Consider the following 24,114-nt stretch of genomic DNA (forward strand, 5'->3'; position numbering starts at 1 on the left):
ACTTATTTGCATAATCCTGAAGTCCATCCACCGGTCCGTGGGTTACTTATAAGTGCTCAAAAACGGCAAACTTAAATTTTTTAAAGTCGTTGAAGCCGAAATTTTAAGTAAGAGGGTTTCCGTAGAAACATAAAGAAAGTCCATGAACAACATGGCAATTTTCTGGCCTGAAACTTGTTCTTCATTTCGTGCTTCTTAACTGCAAAAGAAAAAAATGTACCTTTTCCACAATAAAATCATTATTATAAAAAATAACTCTAAGTTCAGCGTTGTTAATTTTTGACTTCTCTAGCCGCATAAACAAATGGGTCTTAGGTCCACAACTCTGTCCTAATAAATCACTTTAACATTTTCTTCCTATTTCATTACATTCCTTGATATTCCACTATCACTTTGTCATCTCTTCGTCGTTCCTTTAAGCACAAGTCTTCGGGGCCTCGTTTCTCTCACTTTTCGTCTGTTTTTCCTTTTTTACACCGTATACTCCGTACATTTCCTTCATATCTCTACCGATAGTGGTACTCGTAGGGAGTACTAAAAATTACAAGCGCTGAAATTTTCCATACTGAAGGTAAGTCGATTTTCTTAATGACAATCAATAGAGTACTATTTTTTTCAAACCTTTTTTGTGTTACACTTTTTATTACTAAACTTTTTACATCCAGCTAAAACTTTGTGTTTTTATCAACAAAATTTTTTTTCAAAATTGTTTATGTTAAACTTCAATGATTGTAATAGTTTTGTTTAGCTAAAACGTTGGAAGTTGCTTAACTCATGTGTAATCGTTTACTCTGACTTGGGAATGACCCGGAGTGTCCGCCTTGAAATCTTCCCATTATTTATACACAAGTAGTGTCAAGCGTAACTAAGAAAACTACAGAATTATAGTGGCGCTCTCGTAGGTTTCGAAGAGTTACACAACTTTTGTGAACATTTTCAATAATTTTGATGTCAGTTTCTATTCCTGTCATGCCGCATTTGAAAGTGTGGAAAAGTCATGAGTGTGAAGTTACGACAAATGCTGAATTTTGACAATCGGGGACTGAGGGACTAATATCTGTGTACTCCTTACTCCGAATTGAGTCTATACACTTAGAAAATTTCAGCTTTTTCATGTATCCCCATACGTTCAATTTTCATGAAATATGGCCAAATAACGAAATAGAGGCTAGAGAACAAAATTTTTCATTAACTAGCCATGAATGAGATCATTGGTGAGAAGCTTCAATTTAAACGGGACTCAATTTTTGACAAGATAAAAGCTGAAATATAAATAAAAACTGAAACAACTTCCGTAACTCAAAGGCTCCATCTATATTTGATCACCTAAACAGACATAGCTTGGATTAATGAGTACGCAGGTGGTAGTTTCCCCATCCCCGATTGTCCAAATTTGGCATTTATCGTGACCTCAGACTAAGATTCAATAAGATTCCGCGTTTAGTGAAAAGCATATACATATCCTAATACAAGACTGAAATATTATTTTTGTTATTTATTGGCCTATTGGGTAGCAAAAAAGCAAAAATCTATATTTGAAAAACGTTTGAAAATTCTATTTTTTTAACAAAAACTCAAAGTTTTAGCAAGATCTAATAAAAACAGTAGAAAAAAATCACAAAAATTGTTTCTAAAAAAGTGCGCCATTCATTTTTGTAAAGAAAATTTGACTTTTCTTTAATTTTGAAAATATCAGTATTTCACATGGGCACTTTTCAACCTTTGCAAAGACCTAAAATTTATCCAAACATTTTTTATTTGTAAACTCATCGAAAGACTTTGTTTTTAGATAAACTTCGTGTAAAAACTTTGATAAACGTCTATGAACCAGACTTGCTACGGGCCAAAAACAGAAAATTTTCGACCCATTTTAAAACTTGTTTTCAAAACATCTTGAAATTAAGATTTTTTCAAGATTAGCATCTCTTCCGAATATTTTCATGACCTTTTGTTATAAAGTAGTACCCATTATTGAATCCGCGCCGGGGCGAGAGAAAGTTCAAAGAAAATTTTTAGTTTTGCACTTTTGAGCACTTACAGAAGCTCACGGACCGGTTGATAGACACCAGAATTAAACATATGGGTTAAACAAGACCCATAGCACATGCTTTTATCAAAGTCTATTTCCATTGCACACGTTGTTTTGAGTCTTACAGAAAACACGTTATATATAGACAACATACAAACTCGCGTCCTCTCTTATGAACGCAACAATCGATAAAAACGGAGAGAGAGAGTAAGAGAAAAAGAGAAAGAGAGGAAGAGAGAGAAAGGGAGAAAGAAAGAGAGAGAGAGAGAGAGAGAGAGAGAGAGAGAGAGAGAGAGAGAGAGAGAGAGAGAGAGGAAATAACATTAAATCAAGGATAGGAAATCATAAAATCATCGGAAACTACAGAAGAAAAAGAAGTCGTTTTCCTATTCACAGAAGCTTATGGAAGAATGCGACGTTGGCAAGGTTTAATTTCCTCTGAGTATCTGCTTGCGCGTCACTCTCATCACCCTTCTACTCTAGCCCAGCGCATTTGCGTGTCGCGTGCGTCTAGTTCAATTGGACAAATGTGTGGCTGTGCTCGGTAAGAGTGAGGAAGAGAAAAGAAGGTGGTCAGACAAAAGAAGAGAGAAGGGAAAGTGGTCACACCTAAACGTCGAGCAGGCCAAGTAGACCAGTGACTTTGGTGCGTTACACCAAAGGATATGTCATTCAGCAAAAGCAAGTTCCCTTGAAGTGCCTAGTGAAAGTAAGATCTGAAGGAAAAAAAAAGAGTGGCCACACCCTAAATCTTCTCAAAGGTGTCATGGTTCCCTACACCCCCAAAATCTGCAGCTGCTTTGTGACTTTGATCTGTCGACAAGGCGTACTCTCCGTGCATTGGCGTCTTTGCGGTGCCTCTGCGTTTCTGTTTTTGAGTCAGAGTTTCTCGAATTTCGGTATTTGATTTTTTTCTTGCAAGCTTGAGAAGAATGCTTTCGTCAAGAAGTTTACAATAAGAAAATAAAGATAATTTAGTAATAAACTATTTCATAAGTGATTGATCTTCTTTCAGGTAAAATTTGTTCGTAAAAATACTGACAGTAATATTTTTTAGCGCCTACGTGTCTTTGAAGACGCCACTTTCAAACGATCTATAAATTTGCTCATGGGTACATTCGACCATGGGGAGTCCATTTCTGAAGTTAAAACCTGCTAAATGTTCCTGTGATCCGAGTTATGAGCTCTCAGACTGTTCATATGGTCATGCTTTTTCACATGGAATTCAAAATCGACGAATACTATACGTAAACATGTTCTCGTTTTTTCAACGTACGAGTGGTGCAGTGGTAGTGGGTCGGTGTTGGGGGAATTAATGCCATGGTTTGGCCCCAACCCTCTTTTTTCTTTTTTTGCGTCTTTATTTTACCGCTTGTTTCTCTTCGTACACTGCGGGACATAAATATGGAGCCACTTTAATTTTTCATTTTTTTGGAAAAATTTTGTCGTTTTCAATAATTCTTTGAAAGCCAATAATGCATACTTGCAAACCGGGCCGAAACGGGCCGACACGGGCCGGGGCGTAACTCGCTTCAAACTCAATATTATGAGCTCAAAAATATACCAAAATGTAGATCTCAGCGAGTTCTATGCCCGTGCCCCACTACGGGCCGGATGGCTATTTGTTATTGTGCCGCGGGCCGGGAAAAAGTGCCAAAAAACGCGAAAATGGCCAAAAAAGCCATTCTAGCCCGGCCCGCGGCACATTACCGAATAGCCATCCGGCCCGCAGTGGGTCACGGAGATAGAACTTGTCGAGATCTACATTTTGGTATATTTTTGAGCTCATAATATTGAGTTTGAAGCGAGTTACGCGCCGGCCCGTGTCGGCCCGTTTCGGCCCGGTTTGCAAGTATGCAATAATGTACTTTCCTGGTCTCAAAAACGATACACTTGTTGAAATTTTGAAAATTTTTGAGGTTTTTTTTAAGTTTTGAAAAGTGTGAAAAAAGGCTTATTTCTATGGGACAAAAGTATGGAGCCACCCATGAAAAAAGGAAAAATCGCGAAAGTCGTTGAATAAAAACTTTGAAATCGTACTCTCCGTCCATAATTGAGTTGTTTAGAGATATTTCTCCAACAATTTCAGTGAAAAACTTTTGAGAAAAACTAGAATTTCGGAAAATTTTTGAGTCTTTTCATTTTTTGTATATATTTTGTGAGCAAGTCATCTCTAGCAAACTATTTTAGTTATAATCTAATCAAACACTCTTCATTCTTCGTTTAAAATTGTTTTTGTAAAGACATTAACCATTTTGTAGAACTTACGTGACTTCAAACTCAAAGAATGAGTCACATTTCGAAATTGAGGCTACGTTTTAGCTCATATTCTCTGAATTTCACCTTTTCAACTAAATTGTTTTGTAGATTAAGTCAAAATCGGGTTTTTTTTTGCGTCCATGGATGAAAAAAAACGTAAAATTGGCATTTTTGCTACTGATAATGTGTTTTTCTGTACTTTTTGAAAATGATTTAATCACACTCACCGTAAAACTCTTTAGTATTCGTCGATTTGAAATTCCATGTGAAAAAGCATGACCATATGAAAAGTTTGAGAGCTCATAACTCGGACCACAGGAACATTTAGCAGGTTTTGACTTCAGAAATGGACTCCCCGTGGTCGAAAGTACCCATGAGCAAATTTATAGATCGTTTGAAAGTGGCGTCTTCAAAGACATCCCTTGTAAGTCTTCCTCATCCGACTGGGCCAACAAAGAAGAAACAATGGGAATTGAAGAATATACAAATTCCTACCAAATAGACTAATCAAATTGTTGTACTGTTAGTATTTATTCAATATAATCATACAGTAGCATCATTCTGGTATCAATAAAATAACTTAAGCAGTATTAATAAGATATAGCTGTACCGGTATTCATTAAAAAATAACTATACTGGTACACTCGTATTTGTACTGTCATCAACTGTTACTAATAATAACTGTTGTTTCTTTTATCTTTTCTTATTTTAATAATGGCATGAAGGATTGAATAAAGTATCTTGTTTTGAATGTTGAAAGCACATGGATATCTCAGAAATTACTGAATGCAAAACAAAAACCTCAAAAATTACTGAATGCAAAACAAAAAATAGTATAAAAATGTTGAGAGGACACATTATCCAATGCAACTCACAGAAATGCAAATTTATTAGTTCGAAAATAGGAGGTGAAAAAACATCAGTAAAAATTCTAAAGACATAAAAAAATTCTAAAGACATAAACAAACTTATCACTCAACAAAAATTGTTTTTTTTGAGTTGTTCCTCTTATCATGGAATGTACTCCATTTCCCACCCATCCTCCCCCTCCAAACGTTTCGATAAGTTTTGCAAAGAAAATATGAGCCATATCAGATTTTCCTGTAACACACCTGGTTTTGTGTGGTCAGTCCTGGTTTATGAAAATTTGAGATTTTTCAAAAAAGAAGTTATATTTTCCAAACTAAAAGATGCCCAAAATAAATTTTTTCAAACAAAAACACGTTTAAAACATGTTATCCATGTTTCAACTTTTTCTCACACAGTTTTTAAAAAGTTATGAGTGATTTTAGTTCCCAAATATTGAAAATATGATGATTTTTGAAGAAATTTTGTGAGAAAGAAAGTCGACAGGACGGCTAGAAAATACTGAAATAAGAAATAATACATTATTAAAATACAAAATCTCGACTAGTTTTCCTCAAAATAAATGTCCTGTTAGAGATCTGACCTTCTTTTATTGACCTTTTTTTACTATTGAATAAACCTTCAAATTAGATTTTTTTGTAAATGGAGGGAGACCCCCAAAAATCCTCGTAAATTACAAAATTATTTTTCATCATTTCAATGTTTTATAAATTCTGAAAGCGCTTGAAATTTGCAATTTAATAATTATATACGCATAATGACGACAAACATCGAATGCGTTTGGCCTAAGGATAGAATGCCATTCGACACATATTTTATACACCTGGATGATGATGGTTAACTATCAGAAAGATAAGAAAGGGAGGGAAGTGTGATTGTGTGCCGAATCAGCTGGCATAACACGTTATTGACTAGTAGAAGTTTTGAATGGCAAGCGCTGTTGTTGTGGAGAAACCAATTGTGTAGAAGTTTTGTGGGTCGTGACAAAGTTTCGATTTTTCAAATATTATGTTTAGAAAAACAAGAAACATGAAAAAACACGTCATCTATTTCCAAGTGAATTTCCGAGTGAATTCACAATATATAAATAAATGCGATCGATAAATAAATTCCTAGTACCTGACAACAATAACACATAAGACAAATAATTGGTAATACTGACAATGTCCAAATTGCACTGAATGAATTAAAAAACAGAGATAAACCAGAAAAGAAGCACCCTACATAAAATATGTCATGGTTTACACTTTATTCTTTTCCGAGTTTCTTCAGAATGACCTCTGCTGCGTCGAGTGTTTCGTTTTTCTTGAAGTAGCACAGGCGGACCATGTGACTGTTTTTGTCTTTCTCGGCACGAGAAGAGTAGAAAGCGGATGGTGGGATGACTGCGAGCTTCTTCTCACGACAGAGCCAACGCGAGAAGACAAAGTCATCGGGATCAGCTTCGGAAGCAAGTTTGAGACCTGGAAAGTAGGGATTATGGAATAAAAGTTTCTATTGCGCTGGCTAGGTGTTGATATATTGATCGGTCCTAAATTTGGAACCATCCGCTTGTTCGGACATGCAAGTACAGATAGCATGCTACTTTGGGTTGCTGAACAAACCATATCTGCCGGCGCGTAACTCCCTTCAAACTGGGTCTTATAAACTGAAAAATATACCAAAATTTAGATCTTAGCGAGTTCTATGTCTGTTACTTATCAGGAGCCAAATGACAGATCGTTAATGTGATGTGGGCCGGGCTAGAATGGCGTTTTTGGCAATATTCGCTTTTTTGGCATTTTTTCACAGCTTATTAACAATCCGCCAACCGACCCATAGTAGGTCACGGACATAGAACTCGCCTAGATGTACATTTTGGTATATTTCTCAGTTTAGAAAACTCAGTTTTAAGGGAGATACGCGACGGCCCGGATTGCCAGAATGGAACAAACTGAAATCTTGAATCAACGCATGCTATTTATTTCATTTTGATAATGCGAACGTCATTTTTCATCAAACTCAAAATCTCACCTTCTTTGAGATGGGAGTAATCCGCCAGCATAAAGTACCCTGCGTCCGGAATAATCGGGCGGAAGTTTCCCTCTTCCAACATCTTTGCCAGTTTGTCTCGCTTGCCACGAAGCTCTCCCGACAACCCAGTCGCCAGGTATGAATTCTTTGGGTCATTCAAGAACTTGGGCCAATCGAGACGGAACGCTTCGGCGATAGCCATTTGAGTTGGTGACGAGCAAGTGAAGACACAGTTCTGATGGATAGCTTTGAGTGGCTCGAGAAGTTGTTTCGGTCCGACAGCCCATCCGAGTTTCCATCCAGTCACGGAGAAGGCCTTGCCGGCGCTGCCAATGGAAATAGTGCGCTCGTACATTCCAGGGAGGCTAGCTGAAAGATATCAAATTATGGATTTTTATAAAATGTTGTCAACCACTAGTCTTTAGTGCCATATTCAGGATTTTGGATGAATTTCAGTACTGAACTGCAGACCGGGTCGAAACGAGCCGACACGGGCCGGCGCGTTACTCGCTTAAAACGCGATATTATGAACCGAAAAATATACCAAAATGTAGATCTCGGCGAGATCTATGTCGGTGTTGTACTACGAATCGGATGGCCAGTCGTTAATGTACCGCGGACCAGGCTAGAATGGTTTTTGCCACTTTTGCCCGTCCCGCGGCACATTAACGAGTAGTCAACCAGCCCGCAGTCGGTCACAGATATAGAACTCGCCTAGAATTACAATTTGATGTTTCTCAGATGATAAAGTTGCGTTTGAAGCTAGTAACGCGTCAGCCCTTGTTGGTCCGTTTTGTCCCGGTTTGCCAGTATGCTAAAGTTGTACCCTTACATGACGTTTTTTTAAGATAATTTATATATTTTATGTGACACTCACCAAACCGAACCATATCGTTCTTATCCCACACGTGGAACTCGTAAACCTCATCGGCGATGACAATCAAATTGTGCTTCTTTGCGATCTCCGCAAGCTTCTCCAGCTCCTGACGAGTAAACAATTTGCCAGTTGGGTTGTGTGGATTGTTGATAACTAGCATCTTTGTCTTCTCATTGATTTTCTTCTCCATATCCTCAAAGTCAATGGTGAATTGCGAAGCACTAGTTGCTCCATCCGCGAGATTCATTACGACTGGCACAGGCACTCCACCAGCGAACTTCACTTGTGGGTAGTAGCAATCGTAGGCGGGTTCGATGACTGCAACGGCACAAATTTATTAATGATCACGAGAATAAATACTTCCTAAGAACTTCATCTCCTTTGTTGACCCATCCCAAAAACGCATAGTAGAGCGACAGATAGGCTCCGACCGTAACAAGAACTTCATTCATCGGGTCGACCTGTACATTGTAGAAGTGTGAGTACATCTTGGCAAGAATATCAACGAGCATTGGATGACCATATCCACGTGTGTATTGGTGGGCTGCAGTGAATTCCGGCTGTTTTGACAGATTTTCGAGGAGATCTGTGACGAATTTTGGGGCCGGGCTATCCGGGAACCCTTGTCCAAGGTTGACGGCTTTAGTTTCGGCGGCCAATGTGGTGAATTCTACCCTGAAAAGGAAAATCAATCATTTTGAATTGTTCTCTGAGAAGTAAGATATATTCGGATGTTTTCTTTCAACTAATCATGAAAAACTACTTACCAAATCGATGCAGCATGTTGAGTTGTCCTCTCTGCAGGCTTTGGCGCGAATGTCGAAGACAGTCTGAAACGACCAGCGCGAATTAGATTTAGGAATGTTTTCGAGCTTAGCATGCTGAGAATAGGCCCGTTTTCTGCAGAAACAACACATTATTCTAGTGAACATAAAGTGTGGTATGATAAACAAGCGTGAAGATGTTATAAAATGCTATTCTGAACAGTTTTCTCCGAACATTAGTGATATTTACGTTCAAAAAACGGAAAAAGGTGGTTACTGAGGAATTTGCAACGAGCTAGTCCGCAGAGACGTCGGATTGTACGCGATATTGCGGACTGAGTAATGCGGCGGGGGTAGGACAATGTGTCCTGTAATTTCTGCAGATTAAAACTGTCAGGCCACATAATTAAAGAAATATGTGTAACGTAAGATTGCACTAAATAAACTCATTCACTTTTTCGTCAATTCGAAAGTGTCTTGATCCCAGTTGATATCCATGTTTAGCTTCAATTTCCGAAGAGCATTCATGCCGAGAAGATTAACATGCTCGTAATGAGAGCCAACTCTGCTAATCAGTACTTCCACGCGAGTTGACTGCTCCTGAATTTAATACAGTATTATTTTCGAATAAGCACTACATCGAACAAACCTGGATGCAAAACGGTATATATGATGGGTTGCCAATGTTGTTATAATGTTGAAATATCAGAGGAATCATCATGCGCGAATGCACACCATGGATAATTCCCTGAACGGGGTAGGCAGGATTGGAGAATATAGCGTCACTCAAATGTTTTACACCTTCTGCTGTTCCAATCTGAACGAATTTTTTGGATATTTGTAAATTAAAAGTGAAAAGCCTCAAAAAACCTTATCTAGTTCAGCTTCATTTAGATCGGTCAACATGATATCAAAGTCGTCAAATGGAAGCGATAACACACCATACGAGCTGTCTGCTCCAGATGACATGTCACTCTGTAATTTAATTACATAGCTGGATAAAAATAAGTAAGGCAGTGTATACGTCATTATGTTCATCAGTCACTTTTGAGTTCGAGTTGGTCTGCACACAATTTCTAATATGGATCATGTAAATGTGGTGACTGAGCTGGTTCAGAATGACCTCTGCTGCGTCGAGTGTTTCGTTTTTTTTGAAGTAGCAGAGACGGACCATGTGACTGTTTTTGTCTTTCTCGGCACGAGAGGAGTAGAAAGCGGATGGTGGGATGACGGCGAGCTTCTTCTCACGACAGAGCCAACGCGAGAAGACAAAGTCATCGGGATCAGCTTCGGAAGCAAGTTTGAGACCTGGAAAGTAGTGATTATGGAATAGAGGTTTTCATTGAGGTGTTGATAAATTGATTGGTATCAAATTTGGAACCAGGAGCTTGTTCGGGCGGATTTGCGGAGCATGCTATTATCGAAATAAATAGTTTCGACATTTTTTTCTCACGCGTGTTTGCGGACTGCCAAAAGTGCAAAAATTAATAATTTAATAACTTAAAGGGGGACTGCGGTATTTCAAAAATCGAGATTTTTTTGATACGAATCGACTCAGAATTTTGTAGAAAAGAGAAAAGTCTCTTGGAGCCAGGTCCGAAAATTCGTCTGAAACGATTTTTGATGCTTCAAAGTATCAAAAAGGGCCTCTCGCCGTGAAGATTTGCCTTATATTTCAAAGTAAAATTCTCTCGCCGTGAACATGAAAAAATTTTGAAAAATAAGGCAAATCTTCACGGCGAGAGGCCCTTTTTGACACTTTGAGGCCTCATAACTCGTTTCAGACAAATTTTCGGACCTGGCTCCAAGAGACTTTTATCTTTTCTACCGAATTCTGGATCAATTCGTATAATAAAATCTCGATTTTTGGAATACCGCGGTCCCCATTTAATAATTTTTCACTAAGTCCGCAAACACGTAAGAAAAAAATTTCGGAACTTTTTTGTTGCAACAATAGTTGTGTATCAGGGCAACGATATCTTGAATCAGCTTATACTATTCGTGTTATTCAGGCATTGTGAATCAAATTGTTTTCGAAAATATGTAAATGTGGGTGACGTCGGCGGAGCAAAATCACGTTCAAGCCTAGACGCATCATTTTCTAGCAAATTCGTCAACTGTTTTTCATAAAAATCAGAAGCTCACCTTCTTTGAAATGGGAGTAATCCGCCAGCATAAAGTACCCGGCGTCCGGAATAATCGGACGGAAGTTTCCCGCTTCCAACATCTTTGCCAGTTTGTCTCGCTTGCCACGAAGCTCTCCCGACAATCCAGTCGCCAGGTATGAATTCTTTGGGTCATTCAAGAACTTGGGCCAATCGAGACGGAAGGCTTCAGCGATAGCCATTTGAGTGGGTGACGAGCAAGTGAAGACACAGTTTTGATGGATAGCTTTGAGTGGCTCGAGAAGTTGTTTCGGTCCGACAGCCCATCCGAGTTTCCATCCAGTCACGGAGAAGGCCTTGCCGGCGCTGCCAATGGAGATAGTGTGCTCGTACATTCCAGGGAGGCTAGCTGGAATGTGTCAAATAATGGAAAATGTTATCTTTGAAGTCAGAATTTTGCAAAATTTTCAGTACTACATTTTCACCGAAAAGTCTTGGAAGACGTGGCTTTCAAACGATCTATAAATTAGGTTATAGGCACTTTCGACTACGAGGAGTTCATTTATTGCATCAAAACCGGAACTTTTCATATGGTTAAGCTTTTCGCATAGAGTTCCGAATCGGAAAGTAGTATACGCAAAGATATTTTCATTTTTCCTGCGTACGAGTACAGGTAAACCGCTGGGGGAACCCAAATGGAACCGCGTGCTGTCGTATATGCTGCCGATTTGGAATTCCATGAGAAAAGCTTGACCATGTGACAAGCCAAGCAAAAAAGCTCATAAGAGACATTCAGCGGATTTTGATGGCTAAATGGTCTTCCCGTAGTTGAAAATACCTATGACCAAATTTGTAGATCGTTTGAAACTTCTCCAAATACTTCCCTTGTGGGCATGATGTTTTTTTAAGAGAATCTATTTTATGTGACACTCACCAAACCGAACCATATCGTTCTTATCCCACACGTGGAACTCGTAAACCTCATCGGCGATGACAATCAAATTGTGCGTCTTTGCGATCTCCGCAAGCTTCTCCAGCTCCTGACGAGTAAACAATTTGCCAGTTGGGTTGTGTGGATTGTTGATAACTAGCATCTTTGTCTTCTCATTGATTTTCTTCTCCATATCCTCAAAGTCAATTGTGAATTGCGAAGCACTAGTTGCTCCATCCGCGAGATTCATTACGACTGGCACAGGCACTCCACCAGCGAACTTCACTTGTGGGTAGTAGCAATCGTAGGCGGGTTCGATGACTGCAACGGCACAAATTTATTAATGATCACGAGAATAAATACTTCCTAAGAACTTCATCTCCTTTGTTGACCCATCCCAAAAACGCATAGTAGAGCGACAGATAGGCTCCGACCGTAACAAGAACTTCATTCATCGGGTCGACCTGTACATTGTAGAAGTGTGAGTACATCTTGGCAAGAATATCAACGAGCATTGGATGACCATATCCACGTGTGTATTGGTGGGCTGCAGTGAGTTCCGGCTGTTTTGACAGATTTTCGAGGAGATCTGTGACGAATTTCGGGGCCGGGCTATCCGGGAACCCTTGTCCAAGGTTGACGGCTTTGGTTTCGGCGGCCAGTGTGGTGAATTCTGCCCTGAAAAAAAAAATCAATGATTTTGAATTGTTGTCTGAGAAGTATTATCGAAATAAAAAAGTTTCGACATTTTTTACCGACGCGTGTTTGCGGACTCAATGCCAAATTTAATAATTTAGCACTAAGTCCGCAAACACGCGTCGGTAAAAAACGTCGGAACTTTTTTGTCGCAACAATAAGATATATTCGGATGTTTTTTTTTCAACTAATCATGAAAAACTATTTACCAAATCGATGCAGCATGTTGATCTGTCCTCTCTGCAGGTTTTGGTGCAAAAGTTGACGACATTGTGGAACGAATAGTGGGAATTCAGAAATGTTTTGGAGCTTAGTATGCTGAGAACAGACCCGCTCTCTGCAAAAATAACACATTATTCTAATGAACATAAAGTGTGGTACGATAAACAAGCGTGAAGATGTTATAAAATGCTACTCTGAACAGTTTTCTCAAAACATTAGTGATATTTGCGTTCAAAAAACGGAAAAAGGTGGTTACTGAGGAATTTGCAACGAGCAAGTCCGCGGAGACGTCGGATTGTACGCGATATTGCGGACTGAGCAATGCGGCGGGGGGTAGGACAATGTGTCGTGTAATTCCTGCAGATTAAAACTGTCAGGCCACATAATTAAAAAAATATGTGTAACGTAAGATTGCACTAAATAAACTCATTCACTTTTTCGTCAATTCGAAAGTATCTGAAACCCAATCTATAACCATGTTAAGTTTCATTTTTCGTAGTCGAATGAGCATTCAGTTTCAATGAATAAATTATTACTCTGGAATTTGATTAAACAAGCGGATAAAAATATATAAGACAGTCATTATAAGCGTCCATTACTTTTAAGTTGGTTTTGGACCGAAACCGTTCAAGTAAATTCCACTTTCATGTTTTTTCAACATTTCTCAAAAAAACCCTCTAGAAGCCATAAAATTTTAAATCGTATTCATATTTCCCGCAAAGTGTTCTATTAGATCCAATCAAAATCATCAAAACTCAGGGGAACCATTTTGAGATATTTTGATTTTTTCTAAAATCACAGAAGGGTCCTCCCTTACGAAACATTTTTTCACGAAAAATTCAAAGAAAAAATTTGCTCTGAAAATGATCAGAATATTGATAATACACCTGAAATAAATTATTCCAAGATATACATATTTTTTGTAAATCACTACCATTCGAGTACATATGCTGTGAAAAAAGTTATTATTGAAACAACTTTTTGCAACTGTAAAAGGAATCCTCATCTTACAGACAACGCCTGTTAAGTCATCGCAAAAGTCGAAAAGTGTCCATGTAAAAATCTGAAATTTTCAAACCTTTCTAAAAATTTTAACGATATAACTTTTTAAGCACATTCAGGAAAAAAATGCAAATGATGTAAATTATTTTTGTTCAGCAAAATTGTGTTGCTGATGTGCGAAAACTGATTTTAGCGGAAGTAGGGACGCATTCTTGTACAATAACTAATGCTTTAACTCGTAACTCTGTCTCGAGTAAAACTGAAGGAAGCGTTGAATCATAAAACGATTTACGGTTGTGTCGCGTCCCTCTTTATAACCCTACTCTTCTATGTTTTACCTCGTTTTTGTTGTGTCCGTATTTCACATCTACATACCTTAGAACATAAAACGAGGGATTCCCACGACTGTAACTCATTTCCTTCAGAAAACCAGAAACCGGTCTGTCTGAAAAAGAAAAGTGCCGGTGTTCTAGGTCATTGCTCTTTCTGTTTTGTTTCTGCTCGAGTTCATCAAAGTCAGAAATTTTGTGCTCGTGTGTGTTTTCTTATACCTTGTCTTTGTCTAGAACGTAGGTTGCATGTGATCCGGCCCATAAAATGTATAGACAGATAATCCTCGGCAACGCAATTAGATTTGTGTTTTTCCTTCCCTGGATTCCATTTTCTGTTCTGGAAATTTTTTCCCACTTTTTCTCTTCCGGGAAAAAAGGTCATGGCTTTTCTAGTAATCAAATTTTAACAAATCCAGGAAAATTGTGTAGTTGGTGGATATCGGTTGAGATAATTCGATTTTTGGCATTTTAAAAGATCAGGCCCGGAGAATACTCTGTTATATGTAGACTAGAAAACTGCAATTTAATTTTTGCAAACAGCATTTTCTAGGAGAAGGTTTATACTGTGGTATTTTTAATATTGCACATTTTAGATCTTTTAAGATCTTTCTTTAAGGTCTGACGGTTTATGTCTTGCTTAGTTTGAAATATTATTTATTTAGTTTTCACATATACATCTAACATAAGTAGTCATTCTGTTTTTAAAAAATTAAAACGCATTTTCCTGATTCATGGTTACTGTAATTTGGTGTTTATCACAAATTCTTGATTGTTTCGTATATTGTTTATTACCTAAGAGTTTTTTCAGGTGTCGTGAAATTGGGCAAGTGCCATTTTGTAGGTTTTTTGTTTATAAGGTAAATCTCATTAAAACATAAAACACTCGTTCATAATTTTCAGAAACATCTGTGGGTACATGTTGATACGCTATCAGTTTCAAACATTTTTGATTAAGCTAAAGTCAAAAATCAAAACTTTCCACTGCTCTGAAATACAAAAAATTCCAAAACAAAATTTTGGATGGTCCCCTTTTCATTCTCATCCATCCTTGTCAGTTTCGGTTGATCTTCGCTTCATTCGATCTTGTTTCTTCTCCTCCTCCTCATTCCTCACATGGTGCTTGAAGTTCATTCATCCGTCGCCTTTTTTTCGGGCCGTTGTCACAACTAGTAGAGAGTCTCTTCCTTCTGTTCAGAGGAATAAATTGAGTTACATCCCTTCCCTTCTTCCTTTTTTCTTCTTCTTCCCCATTTTTGCCCCCGGCTTACGACCACATTGCTCGATGGACTTTGGTCATCAAAAAGAGTTGAAGACGAAGAAGACGACGACGACTACCAACTAACAAACCATCTGATTCGGAAGGAGAGAAATTCTGAAGGAGAAGAAGAAGGAGTCGGTGCACCTGCCCACCAAAAGCCATATCCTGAGCATTTCGCACCGGCGCAATGCAACTAACTTTTTCTTGCAGTATGCTGACTGCTGGCCGCCGTCTTCATTATTTTCTCCTTCCAACATCTTGGCAGACCTTGACACGGAATAAGAAGAACCAGTGAGCACATTTGATCGTTGATCATGCATTCATAACGAGGAGGCATAAGCGTTTAAAACGTGGAAGGAGGGTTTGAAACAAGTTTCAAAGATTATCGACACTCCTTGAGCTTTCCTTTATCCTTTGGAAAAAATGTTTCCGGAAGAGAAGAAAAAGACAACTTTGGTAGATCAAGCGGACAAATTGCGAGAGAAACTTTTCCAGAAAGTTTAAAGTTTGGGACAATGAACCACTCCTTTGCATGATGTGACTCTCAGAAAAAGAACAAAATTGTTAAAAGGAAGGAATAAAGCGTATTGTTCTCAGCGGCTTAGCTCATCAAAGATTTCTGGAAGCTCTGGAAGCTGCGCCAAAACTAATCCACACTAAACCCTTCCGAGTTGTGAGAATTTTTTTTCCATTTCAACACAAGCCTGTGTGCGCAGACAATCCCGTGGTTCCCTTAGATTGGTTTTCATTCTTATTCATATATCCCACGTTTTCGACATTAGTTTCCTCACATGGTCGCAATATTGGTCTCTGGGAAACTGAACTGCACTATGAGAATTTTTAGGAAATTCAAGAGCTTTCAGATTTTTTCAAAAGTGTTGAGATTTTTGCACCTCTGTTATGTTAACTCTGCAGGTCACACAAAACTATCGAAATTACTTTGTATTTCATCACACCCTTGTTTTCTGATGTTCGTTTGTCCAATTTTACAACCAAAAGTAGATCAATTCACAGTCTGACTTCATTTCGTTCCAAATTCTCGTTTCAACAGCAAAACATCAAGAACACTTTAATGTTTTTGACGTCAAAACGAACAGCGTCTTGTCTTGCGGTCTATTTGAAAGTACGGTTGTATGTAGACGTTCAATGATCAACTCATTGTTATAACGCGTTTGGTTTTTTGTCTTCTGCGTGTTCTAACTTATGTCTAGATACTTTAGATCAAATCTTTTGAAAAAAAAAGAGAAAAAGCCAAATCGCGCTCCCTTAAATCTACGAACCCCCTGAAATTCAAAAAATTCTATTCACAAGTAACCACCGCACGTCATTTTTACGAATCCTCTAAAAAATTTCGAAAGAAACATAAAACTACCGTAGTCCTGCCATGGATACATACTTGAAAAAAAAACTTTGTTATAAATTTCATGTCTGGATACAAAAAAGGAGCCGAAGTCACATTTTTTGAAAAAAAGATTTATTTACTGTAGTTTTATGGGTGTACGGCTTGCCTTTGAGATCACATCACTTTCTTTCAAAAAAGATTTTTTGGCTTGCAAAAAAATTTATTACTCACGTGTTCTCAGCTGAAATTTATGCATTCTCTTGGTTTTAGTATTCTATCCGATCATATTTGCAGAGTAGTGTTCTCAAAGTTTTGCAGACTACTGTACTACTACTAAATAGCCAATTCTTTTTGTTCCAGGAAAGAAAAAAACATTCCGAATTCTATAGTTCCTCTAGTTTCCGCATTTTTGCTTCTCTCGTCACTTTTCTCTCCTTTTTCGGTCATTCTTGTTTTTCTTCCTCCTCGTGCTCAGAATACTCCATGCCATCCAAAGTGTTCCGTTTTTTCCAGTCTTGTTGACGATTTCACATATTTCCAGCTCCCTCCATTTTTCATCTCTTAAAGTACTAAGAATGTGAAAAATATATTCCATTTTCTGTCGTTATCTTATTTTGTGCGCGATCTGTAATCTTGTCGCGAGGTAGTGTCACTGCATATAATTGTATGTTTTTCCTCTTCCTCGAGACAAATTGTAACATGTCCCATTTTTGTCTTCTGGTCCCTTCAGTGAAAAAAATTCGAGTCTGAGCAGATTTGGAGCGGTCACACTAGGTCTCACTCAAGTAAGACTCTAGTTTTTTCCCGACTAACTATATCTATTCAAATACTTCTTCTTAATCTATGGGAAGTTTTTTTTCTTTCATTTCTTATTTAGTAAATAAAATTGATCATGTATGGAGAACACTGGTCGTCGACCACTGTCCACTTCCCTTCTTCTTTCTCTTTTTTCCTTTATCTTGGTTTTTTTTGGTTTCAATTTTTTTTGGTTAGTTATTTTTTCATTGACATCTTTTTTGATCCCCACACTACCATTTTTTGTTAATATTTTCTGAGTGTCTTCAAATAGTGAAATATTGCTCTTTGACTATAAATCCAATCAGATATCCGTTACAATTATAACCGTGTAGTCTTAATAGTTGAATCATCAAAGAACATGACGAACAATCTTAAAGGTGAAAATGCATCTTCCCTCGCTCACACAGATCATACAAATATTGCATTAGCATATCGGAAAAAAGTTGTTTTCCGATTTGTGGTCAAGTAGAAGGAATAGAAAAGCAAATGAATTTCCTTCACATCCTTTCCTTTTAAATTGCTGTCAAAAAAACAAGAGCTACAAAAGTTGTTAGTCACTCACTGAAACGAGAATAAGAGAACAAAAAAATGAATAAAAATTGTAATATTCTGAATTTCTGAATTTCAAAAACCAAGCGTAATTGTATCTGATGTCACCAAACCTGAAATTGACGTTTCGTTTCCTTTCAAGCCTGAAACTTCCGATGAACTCTTTTTGTCTAGCGACCACAAACCGGATCTACGCATTTTTCAGAATCAGATCTGCACTTCAGTGAAGTACTAGAAATCTGATCAAGAGAGAACAGAAAATGCTCAAGTTAATTTAGTCAAAATTGGAGTACCGGAATTTCCATCGGCTCCTGAATCGAATTTTGTTGGTGCATTCCAACAAGCGCTTGTCAGAAAAAAGGTCCTTATCTAAAAATGGCAATGCATTCTGACTTTCCAAGTAACCACCACCACAGTTACCAGAACTGTACATGTATATTGCAGAATCGCGTCTGCATTCGTCTGAACCACTTGAACAGCGTTTTGTTATGAGTGCAAACTTCCGCACACAGACGAAAACAACTCATTCCTGGAAGGAGCGTTTCTCTGGAAGTTGGAATTTTTTCGTGTGTTTTGAGCGGGTGGCGTAATTACACCGGTTCATTTACAATTCTGTTCTGAGAAATGACGGTGGCTATGGTTTTTTTTTGGTTTTCTGAAATGATTTGAGAAAAATGAGTTTTAATCTTCTTTTGTAGTACTTCAAGATTCAAAACGTTGTATTTCAAGATTTCAACTTTTTTTATCTGAAAGTCTAAAATCTGATATTCTATTCATAATCTCTTTTTTTCTACTCTTTGAAAACGACCAGACACCATTTCCAGAGTTGATCAACTTGGATTAGATTTTTTTCAGATTTTTTCTATTCACACCTCTTCAATGATAGAATCAGTTCCCTTTCTCCTTTAGTCATTCTCCGTCTTATTCTATTTTTTGAAAACGAAGGTTTTGAAGACGCATAATGTTTTCTCTAATGATGTTCATCATTCGCCCACGTTTCCGTCATTTTCCAGTGAGTTGTTATGGTTTTTGTGACTTCTTTGAGATTTCTTTGTCTCGAAGAAAAATTTTTTCAACAATTCCTGAAGATCATGAGTTCACTTCATGTATGCATTACGAGAAACATACTACTATGGGCGGAGCTCCGCAGAAAATGACGAACACCGAAAAAAACGGCTAGTAAAAAGGAACAAAGCAAAAAGAAGAAGAAGAAAAAACGACAAATCCTGTTATGTTCACAACCGAGTTTTATGAGATTTCACGAAAGAACCGAGCCATCACCATGACAGCTCTCTTGTGACCGGACAGGGAGGTGGGACCCTCTGCGAGTGTGTGTGGTACGTATTACCAAGGACACAGAGCGACGGATGTCAAGTCATGCGCTCCTCAAGTATTTTTCGATGAAAACGTACATATTAGTCTGCCCTCAAGGATTCCGCTATATCCCAACAGTCTTCCATGTAAGTAAGATACGTGAGTTACTGTATCCAAAAGATTATACCTATCATTGTTGTCCAGAATGGGAAACATTTGATTTCGGTTTGGGATTCCGGATTTCGGATTTCGGAAAAAAACATTTTCATTCAGGTTCCGGATTCTGGATTCCTGAAATCGAACAATCTCATTACGTACAACTATACTACCTATGATCAAATATAGCTATCAGAAATCATAAAACAGTGACAAATGCTAATGTCTATCAACCTTGTCACAGATGTTCTCATTAAACCGGTCTAGTGAAACAATTTGATCTTAGAACTGATGTGTTTCGTTCTGATTTGTAATATGTTGAAAAGAATCTTAGACTAGAAGTTTTGATGTAACATTATTCAGCGTATTATAAGTTACCATTATTCCTAATTCTAGCGAAAATACAGACCAGTAGTCTTTTGACCTTTTTGAAAAAACCAACCAGCTCAACAAATCAATCATACTCCTTTTTCTTAGGTCAACTGTCATTATAAATTCATTGGTTTTGGTTTTTTTGCCTTGCATCAAGATCTAAAAGGAAAAATTTCACACGTCACTATATCATCTTGTCGGGTGCTTTATTCCTAGACACTTCACGCCCATTGAACGCCCGCAGAACGAATGAATGGGGCCTGCACGTGAAATAGTGGTGAGAAAAATAAAATATTGTTTGTGCTTTTTTTCTTTATTTGGAATACGTATCTCTCCCTGAAAGGTGGAACAGCTATGAGCCAACCTATATTTATGGAAAAAAACCTCGTTCCGTTCCAATCTCATTTTTTGAGAGTTTTTTCTACCTCACTCCAACTCACTTTGTTTTCCCTTTTCCTCAATCGCTCATTACCCTGGGAAACGTAAAAATAAATGTGACGCGGAACGAAAATAAAATGATTTCTGGTGTTCTAAACCTGCATTTAGTGATGATCGTGTTGTTTTTTTTGAGTAGAAAAAAAAGAAGAGGAAGAGTAGAAAACGAGGAAAGAAGAGGAGAAGACCGGCCATCATCACTTTGAATCAAAACATGACGAGCAACAAGGGGGGCGCGGGGTCCACCACTAACAGTCAACTGTTCAGAAACTTAGCGACCACTGTGTAATCACATGTAACTTGTTATCAAATTTCTCTTTCTAATCACTGCAGGGAATGAATTGTCCTGTCCCATGAGACTGATTACTTTGTGGACTACCCTTGTTGAAAAAAAAACAGACACACAAGTGATGTGAGGAGGCGTTGCCAATTTAATTCTAGATTTTGAATTTCCGGAAAGGAAAATAATTGTTCTTCGATTAAGTCCTACTGTACTTATTTTAATGCACTTTTTATGGGAATTTCATGTTGAGAGCTGAGAGCGCATAAAGTTACAGTACTCCGAGTTTCTCCTCAAGCCACGCCCTTTTATTTTATATGCTTGTTTGGATTTGAGTTTGGCCCAGTATTCTTGTCTTAAAGTTAAAAAAGAGTTGCAACTGCAATCAGAATGACACAAAAATTTAATATCACTGAAATTGACACCAGAATGACAGTTAGGTTGCACTCAAACTAACAGTTTTGAACAATTTTCGAATTCACCAATTGAATTTTGGTGCGTTCTCAATTTTTCTATTATTTCTTCTTCAAAAAATTGAAACGGATACTGACAGGGGTCCTGCACTTCTCATTGTAAACAGAATGGACATGTCCATTCTTCCTAAATACCCTTTATATTTTGTTTTTGTATTATTCATTCCAATTCCTACTCGTTCCCCACCACCATGGTGAACCCATGTCACATAGCCCGGGAAAACGAAAACAAAGAAAAACACACCCAACTGACCGAAATTTTTAATTCTCGTTCCCCCCTCTCCCTCCTATACTAGTTCCCCATTGCCTCCATATTTGCAAGTAACACAGAAAAAAAAGAACTAGATTCTCGATCTCTTCAGTTTAGTCATCCGACTCTCTTTGCCTTTCTGATAAGCCCATCTCTCTCGCTTCCTCTCCGTTTTTTTTTCAGTCTTCAGTCCCCATTTGTCACGCCCACTTTTTTTCCGCTTTCTTATCCGCGTCTTCCCCGGGACGCCATCCATCTCCTTTTCTGCCAACTTATTCAAGTGAAACGACGTCATCAGCGAGCATTGCTCAATGCTAAAAGTTCAGAAGGGACCCTCTTCCCTCTTCCTCTTCTCTGAGCACTTGAATATTATTTTTCGTCTTCTTCTTCTTCTTCTTCTTCTTCTATCCTTCCTTTTTTTTTCTTCTTCATCTTTTCCTTTTCTAGGCACAAACTTCTTTTTGTATTGACCCCTTTCCCCCCTTTTCTTTTTTCTAGGGACCACTCACCAAAAAGTGGTTCCTTCCGCTTCTTCTCCGTCTTCTTTTTTCTTTTTCCCTCTTTTTCCCTATTTTTCTTCATATTATTCGTCAAGTAGGGGTCTAGTCAAACTCATGGCATCCCCTTACTTCTGTTTTAGGCAGTTCTGTTTTTTTCTTCTGTATAATTAGCCACCGTTCTCCTTTTTTTCTATTTTTCAACTTTCTGACTCATCTGTGCTGTTTTTTTTCTCTTCTTTTTTCTTCAAGTGTTTCATTTATATCTTTCCATGCATAAACATTATCACTTTTCTAAATGACGACGGGGGGAAGACTTTGTATCCCATTGAAATCATACAACTATTTGTTAGTATTTCATGGAATATTTTAAAATATTAAAAAAAAATCAAAATTTTAGAATATCTAGAATATAATCTATTTTGATATTGTTTCCAACAGCTGTTATCTTTTTTTTTACCTATCTCTCTCTTTTTCTTTATTTTCTCACACAAAAACCGCTTCCTCGTGTTGACCAAGGAGGATGAGTCGGTCGTAATGTTCAACGAGATTTCTGAGCTCGAGAACTTTTTTGAGAATTTCATTTCAAGAGAAACGAAAAAAAAACATGTTTTCCAACCGGACCAAAAATATCTAGTTCTGAACTTTTTGTTTTCACTTTCCATGTTTTAATGATTCTTATACTGCGTCGAAAATTTCATTTCATCAAAAACATATGATCTCTTTTTGATTGATAACTTTTTTGTCAAGACTTACACCCACACACTTTGGATTCAAAATTTGCGAACTTTGAAACAAGCAGTTTTTTTTAACAGGGCTTTTGGTTTCATTCCGTATAGTCTATTTAGTGTCCCATGGGACCAGTTCATGGAAGGGGTCAATGCGCAACTCCTTCTTCCTCTTCCCGTTTTTTTTCTATTTCCAGCAGATGTTTGCGTGTCTCTTCCACGTTTTCTTCTTCTCCTTATTTTCTCTTGTTCTTCTCCGGTCTTAGGGTTGAAGGGACCGATCACCATTCGCAATAATATCGAAAAAAAAACAAAAATTTTCTTATTGGAAATAATCAAATTCATATTCTGCTCCAGACTGCTCCAGGTATTTCTGTAACTAAATTTGAGTACATACCTTTTTGTCGTTGCGGTCAGTTTTAACAGACGCTGATTTTTTTTTCCTTTCCTGATATGATAAATAGACAACAAAGATTTGGGGGGAGTGATAAGAAACGTGTGATATTTGCCGATTTTAGGTCACGTTCAAGCATTGTTCCGTGTTCCTATCTTTTCGTACTGTAGACACATTATATTATATACTGGAACAGTTTTTGAACTGAGAAAATCGAATGGTACTGCTGATTTTTGTAAAATACGTGTCTAAATAAAAATTGAAAAATCCTTTTTCGCCCTGTGTTTTTTTGCTTCATTGTTACGGTTTTTGTGATACATAGCTTGATAACAAAAAAAAATCGCCGATTAGTACTAGAAACTATTAAAAAATCGTAGTTTCTAGCGGTTGTAATATTTCGGTCTCCGACACTTTTCTTACAGCTGGCAAGAAAAAAAACCAAGAAAAAACTTGATTTAATGTAGCCGGAATCCGAAATCCAGAATCTTGGATATTTCACAGAAAGTTTGATTTGATAAGTAGCGAGCCAGTTAGAAAAGAGTGCCGATGTGTCGGTTACACGTGAAATTGCAAAAATAAGAAAGAATGAGAAGGAGAAGAAGACTTCCTGCCAAACTCTCTTATCTTATTCCACCCAACACCTCTGATTTCCACATTCTATTTGCACTTTTCAATCGGTGCTCTTGCTCTTTCCCCGTAATTTCTTGCACAAAACTTTTATTTTTGCTCGTTTGATACTGATCGGTTGTTGATGCAGTGTTTTCATATGTTTCGAATGTTTCATATGTTTCAGTTGTTGTAGACCTGTTTCAAGACCTCAAAAACCTTCTTGGAACAGGTGAATTTTTGTAAATTTGAAATGTTTTGTTTCCAGATGATTCTGGAAACCGAGTCTATAACAAAGACGTCATTGAATGATCAAATGGCATTCAAAATCCGGCTTTTTGTTGATATCCATTGATATACAAAGGCAATATCAGTGTCTATGAAACTTCCTGAATTTAGGCCACCCGATCAGATCGACGGGATCAGTGGGAATATTGATGAGAAACTCGGTTTTGTCCCCCATCCCTTTGTCTAATCTAATGTGTAGATGTGTAGATGTAGACTTGATCAGAAATTGTTTGAGATTAAATACATCACAAGATGTTTACGGGGTTTCACGCTTTCG

At 37.7% G+C, this 24,114-nt stretch overlaps 4 protein-coding genes across 4 annotated transcripts; all 4 read right to left on the reverse strand.

Annotated features, from left to right (window-relative positions):
• Window positions 1-6,403: 6,403 nt before the first annotated feature.
• GCK72_025546 (uncharacterized protein) lies at window positions 6,404-8,292 on the reverse strand (the record flags this gene model as incomplete). Its single annotated transcript, XM_053736383.1, has 3 exons — window positions 6,404-6,618; window positions 7,169-7,537; window positions 8,046-8,292. 3 exons carry the CDS (start codon window positions 8,290-8,292, stop codon window positions 6,404-6,406), a joined length of 831 nt encoding a protein of 276 aa, XP_053579949.1.
• A 97-nt stretch (window positions 8,293-8,389) lies between these two features.
• On the reverse strand, window positions 8,390-8,925 carry GCK72_025547 (uncharacterized protein; the record flags this gene model as incomplete). The annotated part of the gene is made up of 2 exons (XM_053736384.1): window positions 8,390-8,720; window positions 8,813-8,925. 2 exons carry the CDS (start codon window positions 8,923-8,925, stop codon window positions 8,390-8,392), a joined length of 444 nt encoding a protein of 147 aa, XP_053579950.1.
• Window positions 8,926-9,259: 334 nt separating this feature from the next.
• GCK72_025548 (uncharacterized protein) lies at window positions 9,260-12,095 on the reverse strand (the record flags this gene model as incomplete). The annotated part of the gene is made up of 6 exons (XM_053736385.1): window positions 9,260-9,409; window positions 9,459-9,626; window positions 9,680-9,784; window positions 9,834-10,117; window positions 10,955-11,323; window positions 11,849-12,095. 6 exons carry the CDS (start codon window positions 12,093-12,095, stop codon window positions 9,260-9,262), a joined length of 1,323 nt encoding a protein of 440 aa, XP_053579951.1.
• A 97-nt stretch (window positions 12,096-12,192) lies between these two features.
• Window positions 12,193-12,812, reverse strand: GCK72_025549 (uncharacterized protein; the record flags this gene model as incomplete). The annotated part of the gene is made up of 2 exons (XM_053736386.1): window positions 12,193-12,523; window positions 12,751-12,812. 2 exons carry the CDS (start codon window positions 12,810-12,812, stop codon window positions 12,193-12,195), a joined length of 393 nt encoding a protein of 130 aa, XP_053579952.1.
• Window positions 12,813-24,114: the final 11,302 nt, after the last annotated feature.

Source organism: Caenorhabditis remanei, chromosome X (assembly GCF_010183535.1).
Source record: "Caenorhabditis remanei strain PX506 chromosome X, whole genome shotgun sequence".
NCBI lineage: Eukaryota > Metazoa > Nematoda > Chromadorea > Rhabditida > Rhabditidae > Caenorhabditis > Caenorhabditis remanei.